This window comes from Gopherus flavomarginatus, chromosome 22, assembly GCF_025201925.1.
Source record: "Gopherus flavomarginatus isolate rGopFla2 chromosome 22, rGopFla2.mat.asm, whole genome shotgun sequence".
In the NCBI taxonomy this organism is placed as follows: domain Eukaryota; kingdom Metazoa; phylum Chordata; order Testudines; family Testudinidae; genus Gopherus; species Gopherus flavomarginatus.
In genome coordinates, this window is record NC_066638.1 from 4,285,290 (window position 1) to 4,306,507 (window position 21,218).

General features: G+C 53.7%; 1 protein-coding gene across 1 annotated transcript in view; it reads left to right on the plus strand.

Moving 5' to 3' along the window:
• DLGAP3 (DLG associated protein 3) overlaps positions 1-21,218 on the plus strand; it is a 134,853-nt gene that overhangs the window by 88,315 nt on the left and 25,320 nt on the right. The window contains 2 exon segments of the mRNA XM_050932588.1: positions 16,563-17,444; positions 17,446-17,635. Of these exon segments, the coding sequence (XP_050788545.1) occupies positions 16,621-17,444; positions 17,446-17,635 (1,014 nt within the window). The 5' untranslated portion in view covers positions 16,563-16,620.

Below are 21,218 nucleotides of genomic sequence, written 5' to 3' on the forward strand. Positions count from 1 at the left end.
CAGCCCTCGGCCTCTGCGGCCAAGGAGACTGTGGCAGGAAACCGGCAAGGCTGGAGACTGACTGGAAAAGAAACGTGGGTGCTTTGGTGCCGGGGTGGGTAGGTCTGGGGGGACCCGGGCTGCAATGGTAAAAAGTCCCCACAGACCTGGTCAAAAGGCCACAGATGCTGGCATGTTCCTACGGATGGGCCAGCTTTTTGCTCGCCTCCACCACTGGCCATTGCTGGAGGCTCTGAGGAAGGGACCCAGGGCCTTTCCAGCTTAGGGAGCAATCGAGACAGGAGGCCAAGGGAAAGGAGATGGCAGTGCAATCTCCCCATGCCCACAATGCACACGGCCCCTTGCAGTCTGTCCCCTCCTGCCATCATCCCCCCTTGCTCTCCCTGCCAATGGCCTAGTGGTCTCCTCCTGCCAGCTCCCTCCCTCCCCTCATAGCTCCTTTCAGCCATTGTGTATCTCAAGCTTCCCCTCCGATTATCCTAATTCTGCCAACGAGCGCTGGGCTCAGTGATTGGCTGACGGTGACTCCGAGGCCTCCTTGCTTGCTTGCCTTTCAATCCAGGGGCCTCCAGACTCTGCAGAGGACAAATCCCCTCCCCAAGGCGTCTCTCTAATGGAGTTTGACACTTTTTTCTCTCGCCTCACCAAGCCCTGCTGGTGTCTCATGGTTGTATTGGTTCCTCGGGGGCAGGAGAGGATGGGTGAGCCGGGGGAGGGATGGAGCTTCACGGGCCGGGGACGAAGTGGAAACATTTACTGGGCGTTTGCTGAAGATGGGTGAGTGGGGATGAGAAGAATCTTGTGCTGCCACTGGTGAGGGAAAGCCCTGGGCATGGCCACAGCAGGCCCTGAGCCCAGTTTTCCCGGCACGTGTTTCTCCTCGCCTTGACCCGGCGAAATGGAGGCACTGAGCAGGGTTATGACTTACCCAGGGAGACAGTGGTCAGAGCCAGGAACCGAACCCAGCGGTCCTGCTTTCCCAGCACCGCCTCCCAGCAGCAAATTCTCAAGCTCTCTTAGAGCTTCCTTGTTGATTCACTCCGCTACTTAAAGCCTGGGTCATAAAGCCTCCACTGAGCTCCCTGTTGATTTGGCTGCTCAGTCTGAGATAGCAGTGCAGGACTGGGTCCCCGGTGTTTGGAAAGGACAGCTGGGAGCGAAGGGGTGGTAGACAATTGAGGGTAGGGTTAGGGCCCTATGGAAACCTTCCCTGGAAGATAGGAGGAGCCAGCCCTGCGGTGCCCGTCTCTGGGACGGGGCCCTGTGATGATGAGATGCCAGCCACACAGGCTGGGGTGGCTTAGGGTCAGCTTGGCCTAGTCTCTGAGTTTCTGGGTCACATAGACCATGTCGAAGCTGGGAAAACATCCAGGAGCCTTGACTCCTAGTACCATGCTCTCATTTCTGGACTAACCCTCTGCCCCAGCTGAAAATAGAACCCAGGTGTCCTGGCTAGGCTGTGCGTAAACACTTTAATTAAAGGTGACTTGCAGCCATGTGGCAATTTAAGGCCTCATAAACTGATTCAGATAAAATAAGCGGGGGTCAGGTTTGAAATTGAACCGATGATGTGGGGGAGCCCGCTCCTCTTTGGGAACCTGCACCACAAAACCACCCCTGGGCCCATCACTAGCTGGGGCCAAGGACTGAATGGGCTGTGGGAACAGAGCTGGCCAGGGCTGAGCCCCATTGCAGAGGCATTGTGGAGAAGTTTGCACCTGTCCTGTCTCCAAAGAGAGGCGCTGAATTCCCTCAGCAACCTGGACAGACCGACTGCAGTAAACCTGCCTCTGCAGCAGCTTGGCCGTAGCCGCCACTGTATGCTTTGCTGCCTGCACTGAATTAGCAGCCACCTCATTGGAGGGGCTGCCGGGCAGGTGTCTGCTGCCACCAGTGCACAGAAAATGCAGTGAGGAGCCCTGGGCCTGTGCTGCAGCTCTCGAGAGACAGCCCAGGAAGTTGTCTTTGTGCCGTGCAGCTGCTGAGCGGCTCCAGGGCCGGAGGGACGTAAATCAGGGCAGTCTGTGAGACTGCTGTCATTTACCAGACCTGCCAGAGTGCTCCAGCCTCACCCCCTCGTCCTGGCATGGGACTGAGAACTGCACAGAAGCGGGGGTAGGGCTACGAATGCTGACCCCAGCTCAGGTGCCAAGGGAACCCTCCCAGGACCATTGCATCCACGAGTGGAATCCAGTGCTCAGAAGACATGTTCAAAGGGATGGACTGGGGTCTAGTGGTTAGAGCAGGAAATGGGGAGCCAGGACCCCTGGGTTCTTTTGCCAGCTCTGCCACTGACTCGGTGTCTGTCATTGGGCCAGTCACGCTGCCCCCTGTGTCTCTGTTTCTCCCATCTGTAGAAATGGGGGGAAATGATCCTGCTCTGCTTGTCTCTGAAGTGTATTCTGCAGAGCCACTGGAGTTAGTCAGTACCCCCCTCTGCTCCCAGAGCAACTGCTTCTCCAGCCCTCCCACTCAAAGGGCAATACATCTATGGGAAGCTTCTGCAGGTGAACTTCTCTGGAAATGCCCTGGAAGATCCTCCTAGCAGCAGCAGCTTGTCCCCATTACTCACCTAACTGACCACTCTACACTTCCTGCAAACAGTATTAACAGAACATGCAAAAAAGCCTTGTATGATTGTTTGGAGGCTGGGCCTTGCTGCCTGTTGCATTGGCTTCGCAACCCCCGGCTGCCTGTGTAATAAGAGTAAGAAGGTGCAATTGAACCTCCGACTCGTGAGTTAAAGCAGTAATTTCATTAGCTGGTAGCAGTAGTTGGTTGTTACCCTCCAGTGGAACAGCCACTGTTAGTGAGACACGGCGCACGCTTTGCCAACATGTTACAGCTGTGCAGAGCTGTGCGTCCTTTTGCGCTGTTCCCTGGAACCGGTGCCACTGCTGCTTTTACCTCCAACCCACATAGACTTTATGGGGAAGCAGGAGCATGTCAACCGGGCACTGCTGAGACAAACCGATGAGATTTGGAAGACTGGCTGCGTATCTGAGCCCCAGCCCAAACCCTGATCCCAGCTGTAACCAGGAAGGGAATTGAGCCATGTACCAAACTTTCCAGAGTGTGAATCTGGGCTGGAAATTTGATTTTTCTCTTGGCGGTTCTGATAGTTCTGGGTGGACCAGAACCCCACCCTCAAAGGAGTCTGGAGCTCTGCCTCAGTGTCTGCCTCTTCTGGTCCTGGAGAGATGTAGTGTAAATGAAAAGCAATGGAGGAAAACAAGTTAACCAAACTTTTCCATGAGCCTTGATTCCAAGCCCATTAGTCACTTGAAATCTGTGCTGTTGCTTCATTGCTTTGTTTCCCCTCCGTGCCCCATTGCATCCCTGGTAGACGTCCCATTGCACACAAGGCGGTCGCTATCTCAGCGCACATCGCTAGACAGAGCAATCTAGCCAAGTCGTTTGTGAAGAACAGAATCCCCCCCTGCATAGCGCCATAAGGTCTGTGGCCCCCCAGGGAAATTAAAGTTGTCCGTGCTTGGCATATGGGCCATATATTTGCCTGTCCAAGTCCCAGTGCCCTATGGTTACGAGTCTCAGTTTGCATTCTGCCTTGCCCGTTCCGATGGGGAAAAGATGCAGCAGAAGCAAAAGTATGCAACTAACTTTGTGGTAGGGGAATTGCTGATGGGAGCTTCTCCCGGCTTAAGATGCAATAAAGGCAAGAAGTGAGTTATTTGTAATGGTAATTATGCACTTCCAGTTTACCCTAGCACATAATTGTGTGGGCGTCAGGTTCCCAATGGTGGTAATTACCCTGGTGGTAAATGACACAATATTAAGACGTATTTTTTTTTCCTTTTTCTTCTTTGTTGTTGTAGTAACAAAATTCCATTCTTATCAACAGCTGACAAGCCAAGATCCTGCTTTTAGTAACACCCATGTCCAGTCTGTGGGCTGGAACCATTTACTGAGGAGTGAATTTCAGCCTGGTCCCCACTTCTCCTTTCCATGTCATTCCCAAGCCATTTGGAATCTTTGTACTAGCCCTCTGCAGCCTCTGGTTTCTCCCAACCCCATCTGTTCTCCTTAGGTTTGAGGTTTGGACCTTTTCCTCAGCTAGGAAGGTTAGAATCTCTTGACCAACCCAGCCCGTTGCTTCTTCTAATCCACTCACCTGTCTCCGACAATGGCCAGATGTTTATATCCTCCTGTAACGCCTAGAGAAATGAGCATTAAGCAGGTCTAACCTAGCAGCCCTTCACCCCATACTCCTCCTCGGGCCAACTTTCCTCCCTTCTGCTCGATTCCCTTTCAGGTGGACTGAACCGGGTGGTAATTTGCCCGAAACCCACCGCACTTTTCTGGATGCTATCGGCAAAGGCGTCATCTTTGCTCTGTCTTCCACCCCTCTGGATTCATGGATTCTAAGGCAAGAAGGATCATTGTGGTCATCCAGTCTGATCTATATAGTACAGACCCAAGACCTGCCTGAACTGATTCCTGCTTGAACCAGAGAATTTCTTTTAGAAAAACTTCCAACCTTGAGTTAAAAGGTGCCAGTGGGGGAGGGCCCAGGGCCCACCCTAGTCCCTGGAGAGCTGTTCCAATGGCTATTTACCCTCACTGCACCGTATTTCCACTCTGAATTTGTAGAGCTTCAACTTGCAGCCGTTGGCTCATTAGACCTTGGGCCCTTCAGGCTAGCAGACAATTGTCAAATTGTTGTTCCCTGTGGTAGCTACTTATAATCTGGGATCAACTCACCCCTTAGCCGTATCTTTCTGTTAAATAGATTGAGCTCCTTCAGTCGATTACTCTCAGGCAGGGTTTCTCATCCTCCAGTCATTCTTCTGGCTCCTTTCTGAACCGTCTCCAGTTTATCAACATCCTTCCTGAGTGGTGGGCACCAGAACTGGACGCAGGATTCCGGCCACAGTTGAGATATAGAGGTAAAATAACCTCCCAACTCCTACTCAGTAATCCCCTGTTTATGCATCCCAGAATCGTGTTAGCCCATTCGGCCCCTGGCAACTCATCTTCAGCTGGTTATATGCCATGACCCCCATGTCCTTTTAGAGTTGCTGCTTCCCAGGATAGAGTCCCCCATCCTGTAGATCGGGCCTACATTCTGTGTCCCTAGCCATATACATTTACATTCAGCCGCCGCAAAATGCATATTGGTTGCTTGCGCCCAGTTTACCCAGCAGTCTGGGTCCTTCTTGCTACCTCTTCAAAACCTTTCAAGTGAACTGACCTAGATCTGCTCCATGATGAGTTGGAGGACAAGGCTATGAGACCTGACCACTGGGGTTGTGCTAACACCTAGTTCCCCCCGGCATGGCACGGGGAAACAAACACAGATGCTGCCTCTCAAGCAGGCTCTCAGATAGTGACCTGAGCGGGGCCCTGTTCAGAGTCAAGAACATGCTGATTGAGCATCTCAGCAGCACTTAGCCAGGGTAGGTCAGCGCAGTGTAAGGCATAGGTGAGAAGAGACCTAGTCTGCTCAGTGAACCACAGGCAGCTAGTAGAAGTAGCAGGCACTGACAATGTTCCTGGATTCCAGAGGGTGAAGCAATTGGCCGGGACCTTTCTCCAACCCAACCTTGGAATTAACCTTTCAAGCTTCAGAAAATCTTGTTTAGTTTCCTCATTTCTTCCCCTTGCCTCTGCAATAAATCGGGTTAGCACTCAATAGGCAAGCCTCATAACAGCTCTTGTGGCGGGGGCAAGAAACAAGGGGTCCTCCTCTTTTAGACATCACAAAACTACAGTAGATAAGTGATCAACCCAAAAAGGGGGCTAGCGGCGGAGCTGGGATTAGAACCTACGCCCTCCTGGGTTATGGGCTGTGCTACTCTGGAAATGCCATGTGCAGAATAAGCAGGTGTCTGTGATGAGCTGACCTTGTGGGGTTTCTAGGCCTGCATTGCATAGGTAAAGGGGTTCAGAAAAACAACTCAGTTTGCAAGGCTGATCCCAGTCTCTGGAGGTTCCTTCCAGCGCTACCTTTCTAGGACTCAGGTGAAGTACCCAAGCTCCAGTTACTAGCCCAGGAGGACTGGTTGTGTCACTGGGGTCCCCTCCTCACTTCTTTTTTTAGCTCTGCCCGCATGGATCTCCCAGGCACTCTCACATCATCCATCCAGGCTGCTCCTCTGTCCCAGAGAAGCGCAATGAGACATTCCCACGCCCCCGGCAGATTTGGAAGCAGCTCTCCAGGGCACTCAGCTCAGGGCTGGTCTTGCCTTGGCTTATGCCACCGTCCCTCTTGGAGCTGGGTTTCTCATTCCTTGCTCTCCTGTCTGAATGCGGCTGCTCCCCATCCCCACCAGTGGCAGGCTCCGTATGGCACCCATGCCTGGGAGGGATGAGCGTGGTGGTGAGTGTTGAGAGGCAGGGCTGGGCGTGACATGCCTGGCTGGGGAGCGGGGGCAGGAAAGATTTGTCATTGGAGGCAGTGGCTGTGCTGCTGGGGTGGGAACCTGATCGTCACCTTACCAGCACCGGCATGTTCTCAGTGACTTCCCATGAGCAGGGTCGGGCTCTGCTCAGAGCACTAGTCCTTGAAATAACCCGTATCTCCCCCCTACCCCAGGAAGGTGCAGCGCAGGGGGCTGATTCTCCAGCTTCACCTTGGCACTGCTCCTCTCCAGATTCTCATGCAGGCCTGTTCTCTGGGGTCTGTGTTACTGTTCCTGAGCAGGGCCTCTGAAAACTGGGGTTGGATCAAACTTCATATCCAAAGCCCAAACTCGCTGAGTGTCGCCCTGGCACACCCGCCTCTGCTGGCATTGGACCCTGCTGGCTACAGCGGTATCCTTTGCCCCATCCCCAGAAGGGCTCCAGCCTGAGACGGGCACAGCAAGGTAGCCCTGGCATCCTGGCCAGTTCTGAAACAATCAGCTCACACTCAAATGCTCTGACATCCCCGCTGACCACTGAGTGCACCAGCCACAGCTGCCTTTTCCGCGCTCCCTCGGAGATGCAGGCAGTGGGGAGGGGTTAAAAAGGGATTCCATCCACTAGGGCAGCCGAACCCCATGGCCCTGTCCAACTGTGGCAGAGTCGGGTTGGGGGACCCCAGTGGCCCCTGCTGCTCCCTCTCCCTGTGCATGAGGGTAAAGGTGCCAGCTGCTTCTCCCTGCCCGCCAGCTGCCTGGATTCATTACAGGCTGGACGAATGTTCTTGCTCAGGGCTCCTTTCCCCTGCCGCTGGCAGTTCTTTATGAGAAAATTACAGAGCTGCCTCGCAAAGGCCGGGCCTTGCTTTGTTTAATTCCCCGGCACAAAAGCCCGTTCGGTGCATAATAACTGGCTCCTCTGCTATTTTGACTCATTCTTACCAACATATTAGCGATATTTAAGGCGATTTGCTTGGTTCCTTTAGCGCTAGAAGATTATACTTCTGCTCCCCCGCAGCCTTGGCTACCTACTGCCCCATACCCCCAGCTCAGCCAGAGACCTGCAGGAGATCACAATAAATCTGTGGCCTGATTCTTAAGTGTGTGTGATGGGAGCCCAGCTTCCTATTCTCAGCCATTATCCGGATTGCAATAACACCTGGCTGCGGAGCAGGGCCCCGCTGTGCTAGGCTCTGTACAAACACGGAACAGAATAACCGTGCCTTTGCTAAAAGCAGAGAGGAACTCTCCTTCCTTGCCCTAGCTTGGAGGATCCCCCACTCCACCAGCTCTTCTCCTCCGTGAGAGTTCCCCCTCCTGTCTCAATCAGCTTTTCACCCCCAAGTTGATCACTGCCCCAAAGACCTAACCACTGCTCCTGTGCTGCACACACTGGCTATCTACTTTGCTCCAAAAGGACAGGCCCTGACTACTTGAGCTCACAGAGAATCTCCATTAGTTGTCAGCAGTACAGGGCTTATGATGCACACAGGAACAATTGTGATTCCATTCAGCAGAGGGCAGCAGTTTGCTTTAATGGAAACATCATGTTTTGTGATAACCCTTGACAATAGGAGTCTCCCCTGCTGACGGGCCCTTTAAATTCCAACATTTCCCACCTCAGTTCAGTACTCGGGAAAGGCGCCTGGGTGGCCGATTGATGATATCCTCATTCTACAAGCTGCTAAACTGGAGTGAGTCCATGACTTTCCTCGCACAGAGAAAGGACTAGAAGAACACAGGTATCCTGGCTTCCAGTTTCCTGCTCTAATCACTAGGCTGGGCTGCTTCATTGCTCCTCCTCCCCGAATACTGGAAAGTGGCATCGATCCCTACGGAAGGACGTGAGTGGTCCTAGAGGACAGCCCCACCGATTGGAGCCTTCTTCCTGTTTACAGAACAAGTCCAGCCCTGGTTCCATCTCCAGAGCCCATCTGAAAGCCCGGCCCTGCACCCCAAGGTGGAGGAGGCCAGATCGGGGCAGTCGGGAAACCCTGGTGGCCTTTGGATGCTGCAGCTCATGTTTCCGCTGAGTGGGCTGTTAAACATGCAGCTCTGAAGCTAGTGCCGCTGGGGAAAGGGCTCAGGTGCTTGGAGCAGAGTCCCCACCTGGGAGCTGGTTTGGAGGGGTTGCATCCGGGAGCCCCTCTGAGCCCCATCCAGGCAGGAGCCGTTAATTCTCTGGATGTGTCTGCACTTCAGCGGGGAGGGGCAGTCCAGGGGGGCGGGCTGGGAGGTTCACCCCCCCACTGGAGACGTCCCCTCTGAGGGTCTCATGGCAGCAGCAGTGAAATCCATCCTGTGATGTCCTGTTGGCTAGCCGCTCGGCTCAGCTGGTCCTAATGAAGACCCAATGCCCTCCCCTGCCTAGCCCAGGCACCCTCCTGCCCCTCCACGCTCACTACTGCTCTCCAGATGGGAGAGCTTGGATTTTCATCTCAGTCTTTTTCCCCACTGGTTTTTAGCCTGGCTTCAGAGACACTGGAGTCCCCTGGGCTATGATACTCATATGCCATAGCCAGCAGGACTACTGGTCCCTCATCATGCCTTTGACTGATGCCCGAGAGGAGGGCACAGTCCTCTGTTCTGTGGAAGGTTCCTTCCTGACCCTTGCAGGGATCAGCCTATGCCCTGGAGCATGAGATTTCACTGCTCCTATTGGCCACCTATAATTGCCGGTGCTGTTAAGAAGTCAGAGAACCCAGCCCATGGCCACACTATGGAATCTCCTCTGGGTTTTTTGCTTTGAACTGGAGATAGAGGTGAGCCTTGAATCCAGGCACAAATGTCTTAGGAGTCTAGGGAATGAGCCAGAGCTACATGCAAACCATGCTAGTTAGTGGCGCTTTTCGGAGGCCCCCATGTGCTTGGTGCTGTACAGAAGCCTGATGGGAGACAAACCCTCCCCTGAACTGCTTACAATCTAAATAGGCCCAGAGGACCCAGGTCACCCAGCAGGTCATTGGCAGAGCCCAGCTTTACAGAGCCCTAACCACGCTGCCTCCCTGCTGGCTGAGCTAACGGAGTAACTCCTGTGTCTCTGAGGAGCTGGCTTCTGCCATTGCTGGGAGCTGCTGCAGCTGAGTGCAGATCTGAGCTCCCCCCCAGATCTGGGGGCGGTTCTGGGCCCTGGGCTCCAGTCTGCCTCTGCATGGAGCTGGAGCCTCTCCTGTAATCGTAGCCAAGCAGGGCAACTGGGACAGCACACGGCTCAAAACCTTGCTGCGTAGTGTCTGCTTTCCATGGCATGCTCCTTCCCTGCGGTACAGTGCACCCTCGCTGCTCACTGACGCCGGGTCGGGGGTGTTGGAAGCAGACATCGTTTTAATAAATAAAGAACTAGAATTCATTAAGACAAGGGGATGGGCCTGATTCTCCTCTCGCTTTTACACCACGCTCACGTTCGTGGGAGTCCTCCGGGCCCGATCCTCCTCTCAGAACCCCTGGTGACCTCCGTGGGGCGACTCGGGAGTGGGTGTGCGAGGAGGCCTGCTGTGTGACATCTCCCTGGGAGGACAGCTGCCTTTTCCTTTAACAGGCGGCAGCTAGGGAGCTTCAGATGGAGCAATTAGGGAGCCTCATTAGAGCAGGAGTCGGATTGGGAGGGAGGGAAGCGGGACCGAATGATCCAGCCTGGAGGATGGAGGAAAGGTGAGTGGAAAAGCTTATTAGAGGAGCCGTGTTCGCAGGCTGAGAATGAAACAGCCTCCTGTGCTGGTTGTGATCGTGTCCCTCTGGGGGCCTGTTCTGTCACCCCCTGTCATCAAGAGACCTCCCAGTTGCCAGGAGTCGGAGAGATCTCAGGGCAGTTTTGAGCCACGAGCGTCCCTCTCCTGGCATCGCACCCGCAGCCCTCCCGTTGTTCTGCCAGGCCCCCTCATGGCAAGTGGCAGTTTCTCCCAGAGGCCGAAGGCGGAGCTGAGTTCCTGTAGTGAATCCCTGGCCGGAGAAGTCATGTGAACTGGGGAGTCGTTCAAAGAGAAAATTCAGCACTTGGGAAAGTGAGCGATGTGGCTTTGGCTAGAGCTTGGCATAGCCTGGGCACGTGGGCCCACAGCTCTGTCCAGGCACCTCACTCCTGATCTGCAGCTCTCCCTGCAAACCCAGCCGTGGGCTGCCCACAGCCAGCTCTGCCGATGCACCTCATGTTGGGCCAGACCCTCAGCGGGTGTAAATAGCTGTGGTGGCAGTGGAGCTGGGACGATTTGCATCAGCTGAGGATCCCTCCTCCTGAATTTTGCCTGAAGATCAGGAATTAGTTTTCTGATTCCATTTGCCCACCCCTAATGTCAAGCCTTGCTTGGCTCAGAACCACAGCGTGGCTCTGAATCTCTGTAAACAACTGCAATATGAGCGGGCTCCTCCCTTCATGTTACGCCCTTGTTCTGCATCAGACTCAACTCCCACCACAAGTTACTGCCAACGGGATCTGAACGGCTGAGGAAGGTGGCTGCAGCTGAGCTAACAAGGGAAGACACTAGCTTCCAATCCTCCCCTACACTTTCTAGGAAAAACCACCTCTTTTGCAATTACCTTTGTCTCAAGTACAGTCTACCTTTCCTAACATGATTTGAAGACAGGTTGCCCTAGGCGCCCTCGCTAAATATGCTAACAAGAGCGCTAATGACGCCTGATAATTAGCCAAGCTACGCTGGAGAATAAGTAATTTCCTCATTTATAGTCATAACAAAGCCAGCCCTCTGACGGGTTCTAATGAGGTAAAAAATACACACACAATCCCTCATGCAGACCCCATTGTGGGTTTTCACAGTGTCTGGGATGCAGGCTGTTGCCGCATGATGTAAGGAGACCACATGAATCTCAGACACTCCAATGCAGAGCTGCTCTCTCTCTCAGCACCTTCAAGGGGAGAACCTGGACCCAAAATGGTGGTGGGGGGGGGGTGGCAGATATTCTTGGTTCGTCTCATTCCGCCAACATTGCTGCTTAGCTTTTAAATGCTCCTTTCTGCATTTTCCTTGTTGTCAGCTGCTTTAAGCGCCTTCCCTCCGCTATCTCACTGCAGCTCCATTCATAGAGGTAGAGATTTTCAAGCCCGAAGGGATCATTATGAGCATGTAGGCTGACCTCCTGTCTGACCCAAGCCACAGAACCTCGCCCAGTAATTCCTGCATCAAGTCTGCAGTGTTGGTGGAGCAACGGCGTATCGCTGGATTTAAAGACTGCAAGTGACAGAGGCTCCACCACATCTCTCGGGAAGTTGGTCCAATGGCTAATTAGCCCTTGGTCTTACTTCTAGGCTGGATTTCTCTGGCATCTGCTTTTGGCCACTGGGTCTCATTCTGCCTTTGGCTGCCAAATTAAAGAGCCAGCCGCTATCAGCGATCTCGGAACTTGTAGACTGTGATCAAGTCACCTGTTAGCTCTTGTCTTGCACACACTAAAGAGTTGGCGCATTTCACGTCTCTCGCAGGGAGGCAGGGTTTCTCTTAGCTCTTTTCAGAACCCTCTCTCATTTTGAGTCCCCTTCCAGAAGCGTGAATGTCTGGCCTCCGAGCCAGATGAGCTGGTGATGGTCCCAGAGTCCGTGTTTCAACCTTGGATGCCCCGTGACCTCTTGGCTCCTCCACTCAGCAACTAGACTCATAGGCGGAGCTGGTCCCCTTTGAAATTAATGTCTTTTAAAATCTCACTCAGAAGCTCTTCTTATTAACAAGTCAAATGAATGAGTGGGTGTAGTGGTCAGAGTGGGCCTGTCCTGCTTGCTCCTGGGAGCCTTCAGCCTCTGGTTAGCTGCTGTTAGGACAGGGAGCAAACTGTGCCAATAGAGAACAGGACTTTGCAGGATTGAAGGATGTTGGCAGAGCTGTATGGGGAGGCTGGAATAGCAAGAGAAGTTGCAGATCAGGGTGACGGGGCATTGGCAGACAGCATGTGGGAGTCCAGGCGTAAAGTGGGTGAGCCTTGAGGGGCATTGGCAGAGCTGTGTGGGGGGAGCTCTGGCCTGGAATAACAGGTGGGGTTGTGGATCAGCGCTGAAGACCATCAGCAGACCTGGGTGTGGGGCACTTTGCATTTGACTTTTATAGCCACGCAGAACAGCTGAGTCGAGACACTTCCGGCAGCTTTCAAAAACCGTTGTAAAAAAAAATGTTCTTGTGGCATCTGAATTGATTTGTCCGACTCATGCTCTATGGTGGCACCAGGCACTCTGAGCTGTTGAGCGGCATATTCATAAGCTATTGCCACTGCAGTCCAGCTGTCCAGCCCATTCCAGGGGAGGCTGGTGTCTGTCTGTCTGACTGCCGGGAAGCTGTGTTGCCATGTGGCTTTCCTTCCCCTTTAATAGGGGTGATTTAATATTTATTAATAATTAAACAATGATTTGTGTTCTATTGGGTCCCACGTGAACCAAGCCCTGAACAATCTGCTAGGGGAATAAGGTGACCTTGTTTCTTTTGTCTTTGGAGATGGCACTTTTATTTTTTCATGAGCTGCTAGAACTAATCATTAAAAAAGGGTGAAGGGGAGAAAAGAAGCAATGAGGTTGGCAAGTTTTACTGAGCCAGTTCCCCTCCCTCAGTCGCTACTGGGAAATATTTCAGGGTGAAGAAGAATACACCTCCTCTACCCCAGCAGCTCCTGGGTGAAATTCCCAAGACTCATGAGTGCAGAGAGATGAAGTGACTTGTCCAAGGAGCCTGTAGCCGAGCTGGGGGCTGAAACCCAGTTCACTGACTGATCCATAAGACCATATTTCTTCACAGTTTTACTGCTTTGGGAAATTTCTGCCTCCCCTTCTACTTTGCGGGCAGTCCCTAGCCCTACTCCTCCATCTTGCACTGTGCTTCCCTTCTGATCTGGTTGAGTAACTACTGGCTGAATCGTTTCAGGCTGGGTTGGTATTTGGATGGGAGCCCTCCAAGCACTGCTGGATCAGTAGGATCTGTTTGAGCACAGAGCCCTGGTTTGGTATAGTTGGGGAATGGGACGCAAAAGCAAATTGTCCCTGCTTGTGGTCATTACGTTAACCCTATCATTGCATGGGATCTTTAATCTTATGCCCGGCCCAGATTCCAATGGGGGTAATTGCATTCTGCTTCCTTAAATTCCACTTGTAAGAGGTATTCTCCACCTCTGCTCCTAATGATACTTAGCATATAGAGCACTGTATACGTTCAAAGCACTAGACCTCCATTAACTCCTGTGGAGGAGCATTACTGTTCTTAAGATGAGATGGGGAAACTGAGGCAGAGAGGTGGTGAGTCTTGCCCAAGTCCAGCAATAGAATGGGGGGGAGGGGAAGAGGGCTGTTAATTTCCAACCCTCCAGCCCATGCTGCCTTTTAAGAAATTGCACACGCCTAAACTCCTGTGTACTATAGGGAGGCAGTATTGCCTAGTGGCTAGAGCGCTGCCTTGGCAATCAGACCTGAGTTCTATCCCTGTCTCTGCCACTGGCCTGCTGGGTCACCTTGCATAAATTACTCTCCCTCCCCCCATGTCTGTTTCCTCATCTGTAAAATGGGGCTCATGATACTTTGGGGATCACGTGCTTTGAGATCTACTGATGAAAATTGCTATATGAAAGCTGGTTAGTATTATTATTAAGCAGATGCTGTGTTCTATTTAACAGACTGTTGTGATTTGAAAAAGCGCTTTGGGATCCTTCTGGTTGAGAGGCAGGGTATAAGAATACATAGACACAACACCTTTCATCCCAAACCCTTTACAAGGTATCCCTACAGGTCCTGCCTTCCACCCCATGGAAATGCAGCTGCCTCTAGGATGGAACGTGGCAGCTGTTTAACAGCATTCTGCAACATTACTCATCAATTTAGGACAGGAAGTGAAGAAAGATCCCAAGGAGAATGGCAGGAGGTAGGCTAATGATTCAATTTGGCCAGGACATTGGGGTCAACAACTTCTGCTCTTGGGAAAAGTGCCCTGGGATCCTTAATGGCAACATGGGGTCAAGAGCTTGGTTTTACATCTCAGCCAAAACCCAAACCTAATGAGAGTTACCCAGAGCACCACTACGTCATCCAGTAGTGCCACTGTAGGAGTGCAGTGGTTGGGGCTGAATGGATGGAGAATTATTTTTAGCAGGGGGCATTGGAATCAATATGGATTCAAGAGGGTACAGCGCCTCCTAGTGACTCATCATCATGCCCTATAACACCATGAGGGTCTCCCATACAAGTACTGGTCTGGTCCACCCCTGCCTAGCTTGGGAGAGATGGAAACATCCCTGCTTAAAGCAGCATCGCTGTAGGCTGCCTAGATTGCTATTAGGACTCTTCTGAGAGACTGAAAAAAGCAGCGTTCTAACTGGTAACCACTGGGAGTGGTATGGGCCAGCTGTTCCCTGCAGCCGTGGGTGTGTCTGAGAACTGGATGCAATGCTGGGGTAACAGCTCAGAGTCGAGTTAGCATGTCGCATAGCCCCAGCCAGTGCCGACTCATGCCAGTCCCTCACCAGTGTATAAGGAAATCTTAATAAGAAAAGCCATGTGAGAGAAATGCCAGCTTCAGTTCCCGGGAGACTGTTCAGTTCATGGCTCAAAGCCCACGAGACAGCCTGTTAGAGGAGTCAGGCTGTTTGGTTGGAGCCTCGTGTTGAATAAAATGCCCTGGGTACAGTTTAACTTTCTTTGCTCAATTTCTTTCTTCTTATTGTTTGCCTGCCGTGAATGGGGAACTGCAGGGCGCTTTGATAAATGGACTGATAGGTTCCTGAGGTTTCAAGGTCGCTTCTATAAATACCTCTGTAACCTCCACTAGAACATGGCAGAAGTGCCATTTGGACGGCTTGATTGAAGATCTGCAGGTAGAATGAGGATGGATTGAGATTTCATATCACAGTGGGCCCTCTCTCTCTCCCCTCTGACTCCTTATTTCAGCACATTATAAGCCACGTGAGTAGAGCTGGTTGGAAAAATGCAGAACCATTTACCACCAGCCAGTGCAGTTGGGATTAAATCAAAACGTGTAGGATTAAAATTTCATCTGGGGGAAAACTGGGGGGTGGAGAATGTTCTGACAATGTTGAAATGTCCCATTTTGACATGTTGGAATGAAACCTTTAGATTTTTCATTTTGAAACGATTTTCATTTTTATTGTTTTTTATTCTGTGTTCTAGTATGTATGATAGTAGAACACTGACCAAAATCAAAATCACAATGAAATGTTTCAATTGATCCAAAACACATTAAAAAAATTATTTTGTGGAGACCTTTGAAAAGTTTGGGGTTTGCTCTGATTGGGACTGAAGTCACATTTTGAAATATCAAAATCCTTTAGATTAGAAGAACTGCCATACTTGATCAGACCTACTCCATCTAGCCCAGGGTCCTGTCTTCCAGTGCTTCAGTGGGAATAAACAGAATCGGACAATTTATCGAGTGATCTATCTCACTGTTGTCCTGTCCCAGCTTCTAGCATTTAGAGGCTTAGGAACACCCAGGGTTGTGTCTCTGACTATCTTGACCTATCCTCTGTAAATTTACCTAATTCTTCTTTGAACCCAGTTAGACTTTTGGCCTCCACAACATCACCTGGCAAGGTTGACTAAGCGTTGTGGGAAGAAATGCTTCCTTTTGTTTGTTTTAAACCTGCTGCCTGTTAATTTCATTGGGTGACCCCTGGTTCTTGTATTACAGGAAGGGGTAAATAACTCTTTCTCTCCACAGTATTCCTGATTTTATAGACCTCTCTCATATCCCCCTCGGTCATCTCTTTTTAATCTCTCCTCATATGGAAGCTATTCTACCCCCCAGATCATTCTGGTTGCCTTTCTCTGCACCTTTTCCAATTCTAATCTATCTTTTCTGTGTGAAATGGGATATCCATCCTGCGCCTGCTCTGCATGTGAGCACGACTTTGGGCTGGGCTCACAGACCTGCCTTACTTGGGGTTCCCTTTTCAGCACCCATCATTTCACCGTCCTTTCAGACTTGATTGGTGGGTACAGTTGGGTTGTTAGACTCAGAGGGCCAGATCTTTGGCTGGTGTAGATGGGGGCAGCTCCATCAAAGTCAGAGGAGCCATGCTGATTTGCAGCAGCCAACGAGCAGGCTCATACATTCTGCTCTCATAGAAATGCAGAGATGGTACAGAGATGCCACCCACAGTTCTCCACATGGGCAGGTTGAAGGTGCAAAGAGAGGTGGGGCTCGGAAACCTGCCCAGGCGCCAGTGGGATGGGAGATGGCTAATGTGTCTATTCTGTCTCCGCAGGGGACCCCGCAGGGATCATCCGGCAGAATGAGGAAGTTCCGTGCAAGGTTCTGACACCATGAAGGGCTATCATGGGGAGCGCAGCCAATCACAGAGCTCCACAGGGCACCCGTGTCACTGCATCCCAGAGGACTGTGACCAGCCCCTGGACTACATCCGCCACGGCCAGGAATCCAGGCAGCCGTACCTCCTCAGCCCCAGTGAGCCTTGTTCTTTGGATCACCGCTACTGCCCCTCTCGGAGCCCTGGGATCCCCGCTGAGTGCACAGGCGGGCCGATGAGCCTGACCGAGCCGCTCTCCGCCAGCAGCAGCAGCACCTTCCCCAGGATGCACCACATGCAGCAGCAGTACGACTCCTGTGACGAGTGCATGGCGGCCACCCACCCCTCCAACAAGATCAACCGCCTGCCCCCCAACCTGCTGGACCAGTTTGAGAAGCAGCTGCCGCTGCACCATGACGGCTTCCACACGCTGCAGTACCAGCGGGCCAGCAGCACAGAGCAGCGCAGCGAAAGCCCCAGCCGCATTCGCCACCTGGTCCACTCAGTCCAGAAGCTCTTCGCCAAGTCCCACTCCCTGGAGGCCCCAGCCAAACGGGAGTACAACGGCACCAAGATGGAGGGCCGGGGGGATGGGTACCACCATCACCACCATCACCACCAGTCCCGGCACGGCAAGCGAAGCAAAAGCAAAGACCGCAAGCTGGACTCCCGGCACCGGCCCAAGATGATGGGCTGGTGGAGCTCTGACGACAACCTGGACAGCGACAGCAGCTACCTGGTGTCTGGCCGGCACGCCGTGGACCAGGGCACTCAGTACTGTGTGGATGCTCCTGAAAGTGCCTTCAGAGACTTGACCTTGAAGAGTCTAAAAAGCGGGGGGGGAGGGCAAGTGCCTGGCCTGCGCCGGCATGTCTATGTCGCTGGACGGTCAGACGCTGAAGAGGAGTGCCTGGCACACCATGACAGTCAGCCAAGCCCGGGAGGCGTATCCCAGCTCGGGAGGCAGCCAGGAGAAAGCTTTGGTACTGCAGGAGGCAAAAGCCAAAGACAGAGGCTACCATTACCTTCAGGTGAGGGGTGTACTGGGGCTGGGGCTGGCTTGGCTGGGGGTGTGTGTCAAGCCTGCGGGTGTCAGTCGTTAGTTCCCATCCAGCCTGGTTGCAGTGTCTGGAAGTCACTCTGCCCCAGCACAGAGGGCGCTCATCATCAGCACTGCGTCTCCAAGCCCTGCAGAGAGCTAGCCAGATGCAGCATTGAGAGCAGGTGTCCCTTCTACACCAGGGCTTGCAGCAATGGGAACGCCTGGTAAAAATACCGCAGTGCAGACAAGTCTCTGGATGCTCCTTGACGTTTGTCAGGGGCCTTGCCCCTCTGCCGAGCCAACCCATGGGCTCTTCTTTATGGGCTGGAGATCTGGGGACGACCTTCTTACAAATCCAGTTCCTTTGGCCTGGAGGCCCCCTGCACACGTCTCTCCCCTCCATGCACACAACCCCCTGTGCACACAGGCAGCTTTCGGCAGTGGCGACTTGCAACTCCGCTCCAGCCATTGCCTTAACCCAGGCGTTGTCTCTGAAGGGCCGTGCACAGAAACACGATGCCCCCGGGCTGTGGTCAGTGGCTGCTGTGCCACCCTGTGATGCTCTGATGGGATTCCCAGGGGTGTTGTGGCAGCTGGGGAGCTGTGCGGCGGGGCATGCGGACAGGGCTGGACTCACTGCGCTGGGCTGCGGGCGCAGCAGGGAAGGCAAGTGAGCTGTGGAAAGCCAGAGAATGTCTCTGTGTGGCTGACACCCGGGACTCGGGGCTTCCGGAACCACAGGGCCAGTGGGCTGCTGCCACCTATGGGCACGAGTCGATCGTAGCACTTGAGCCCGGGAGCGAATGGGGCTGGCGGCGGGGATGGGATGCAGAGAAGCTTGGGGTTGTCAGTCCAAAGGGGATGGCCCTGGCCTCCAGCTCCCCCCTGGGCTGGAACAAGGCAGCCCCAGCTGAGGGTCACCTGCTTCCCAATGACATAACCAGTGAGACTGGAGCCAGGTCCTGTGTCAAATACCGAACAATGGCCTGAACTATCCGCCCCCCATCCCTATGCAGGGCTGGACCCAACCCCACTCCCACTGCGCTCCACCCCCCCCCATCCCACCCATGCCAACCCCCTGCCCTGCACACACCCAGTGCCCCCCCCCCACTTTTGAAGACTGCCCCAATGCAGAAGAAATGAGGAGTGGGGGGGGGTGCCTCCTCCTCATTTCTTCTGCATTGGGCCTGTGGATTGTTCCACATGTGACCATGTGGTGCAAAGGGCAAACGTTCCTGACCTGGCACTGACTTAGGTCATCAGTCCTGGCTTCTCCCCATTTCAGTGGGGGGAATCTCCCTGTTCTAGACTGTAGGGTATTCAAGGGACCCGAGATGACTGGGTCCCTCCAGGTATCATGTGGTGATGAGATTAGTGTGAGGTCATTACAGGGTGATGCCATGTGCAAGTCCTGGCATTGTTTCATCCCAGGATGCCGGATGACCATGCAAATCCTCATACCTGGTATCCTCTGGTAGGTGTTGCTGGACCCTGGGAAACTGAGACACAGAGCGGGAAAGGGACTTGTCCATGGTCACTCAGAGAGACCTGAGGAGGAGCTGCATGTAGCTCAAAAAGCTTCTCTCACGCCCACAGAAGCTGGTCCAAGGAAAGATATTACCTCACCTACCTTGTCTCTCTAATATCTGGGACCAGCACGGCTACAACAGTACAGCATACAGAGCCAGCGGCAGGAACAGAACCCAGGAGTCCTGACTGCTAGTCTCCTGATCTGAAGACCAGGCTTCTCTGCTTCCTCTGCAAAGCACACGTTTGTCCAACAAAATGGCAATCACGCCGTTCCCCGGTGAAATGGGTCTGACTTTGGGAAGGTCACTGCCGAGCAGGCATGTGCCACCAGCACTCCCGTGGCTTGTCACACCGGGCCTGCGGGGAGACACTTCCAGATATGTCTTGCCTGCCTCTCCTGCTAACTGGAAGCACAGCTCGCTTCTGCCCCCCCCCCCCCCCGCTGAATTATTATTATTATTTATTGATCTGGGCCTGTGGTGAGCTCCAGAACACTTAGCAGATTCCCAGCCTCTTGCCAGTCCAGTGTCCGTGTCCCCGGCTCCTTCCCAGGCCATTGCTGTCTCTGCAGCTGCAGCTCTCAGGGTAGCAGGTGGCTGGGGGAGGTGGGGTATGGGCTTGTTCTTCAGGCCTTGAGCTGGGGTCAGAAAATGGGAGTTCAACTCCCTCCTTCGCCCTAGACATCCAGTGTGACCGTGGTCACGTTGCTTAGCCTCTCTGTGCCTCAGTTCCCCTGGTGTGAAAGGGGGGTGATGTTGCCTCCACTCTCCCACTTGTGGTCTATTCAGATTGTAGGGCAGGGGCTGTCTCTCACTATGGGTCTGTACAGCACCTGGCACACTGGGGCCCTGAGCTTGGTTGCAGCCTCTAAGGAGGGTTGCCAACTTTCTAGTCGCATAGAACCAAATACCCTACCCCCGCCCCTTCCCCGAGGTCCCACCCCACTCAGTACATTTCCCCCTCCCTCGGTGGCTCACTCTACCCCACCCTCGCTCACTTTCACAGGGCTGGGGTAGGGGTTTGGGGTGCAGGAAGGGGTGAGGGCTCTAACTGGGTGTGCAGGCTCCGGTGTGGGGCCAGAAATGAGGGGTTCAGGTGTGGGAGAGGGCTCCGGCTGGGGGTGCAGACTCTGGGGTGGGGCTGGGGATGAGGAATTTGGGGTGCAGGAGAATGCTCTGGGTTTCAGGGGGGCTCAGGGATGGGGCAGGGGGTTGGGGCTAGGGCTTGGGGGCGGCCTTACCTTGGACAGCTCCCGGTCAGCAGCATAGTGGGGGGCTAAGGCAGGCTGCCTGCCTGCCTGTCCTAGCACTGCGCTCCGCATGCCCAGGAAGCAGCCAGCAGGTCTGGGTCCTAGGTTGGGGTGGCAGGGGCAGGAGGCTCCATGCGTTGCACTCGCCCACAGGCACCACCACCCAGCTCCCACTGGCCGCTTCCGGGCGCAGCGTGGTGCCAGCCAGGACAGGTGGGGACTAGCCTGCCTTAGCACCACAGCACTGCCAACCGGACTGTTAGCTGCCTGATCGACGGTGCTGACCAGAGCCCCAGGCTCCCTTCTCAAGCAGATGTTCTGGTCAAAAACAAGACACCTGGTCACCCTTCCTCTAAGCAGCACTGCAGACCGACAGCACCTAGCAATGCCACTGCCGTTGGAGTGTAGGGCAGGAATCAAGGAATATGGTATCCCACTGACGCCAGCAGGGTGATTTTAGGAAGGTGAAAGGGGATTGCAAGGGATGGCCTGGCACTAGGGGAAAGGGGTGATGGGGCCGACCCTCAGTGACCACAAGTGGCCAGCGGCACAGCACCCCTTAGTGCTGGGGGGGTCCCAGAGACCAAGGGGGAGGCAGAGAAGGTGGGGGTAGGAGGCGACTGAATGAGCTGGCCGAAAAGGGCACAGAGGTTCTCCGCCCTTATTCTGAGCGGTGGGATCAACGCTCAGCTTCACCCACGCACCCTGACAGCTGGCAGGCACTGCCTGCTTTTAATGAGCCCTCGCCTTTCCGAGGAAAGCTCCCCTCCTCCTAACGTGTCCTCCCAAGAGC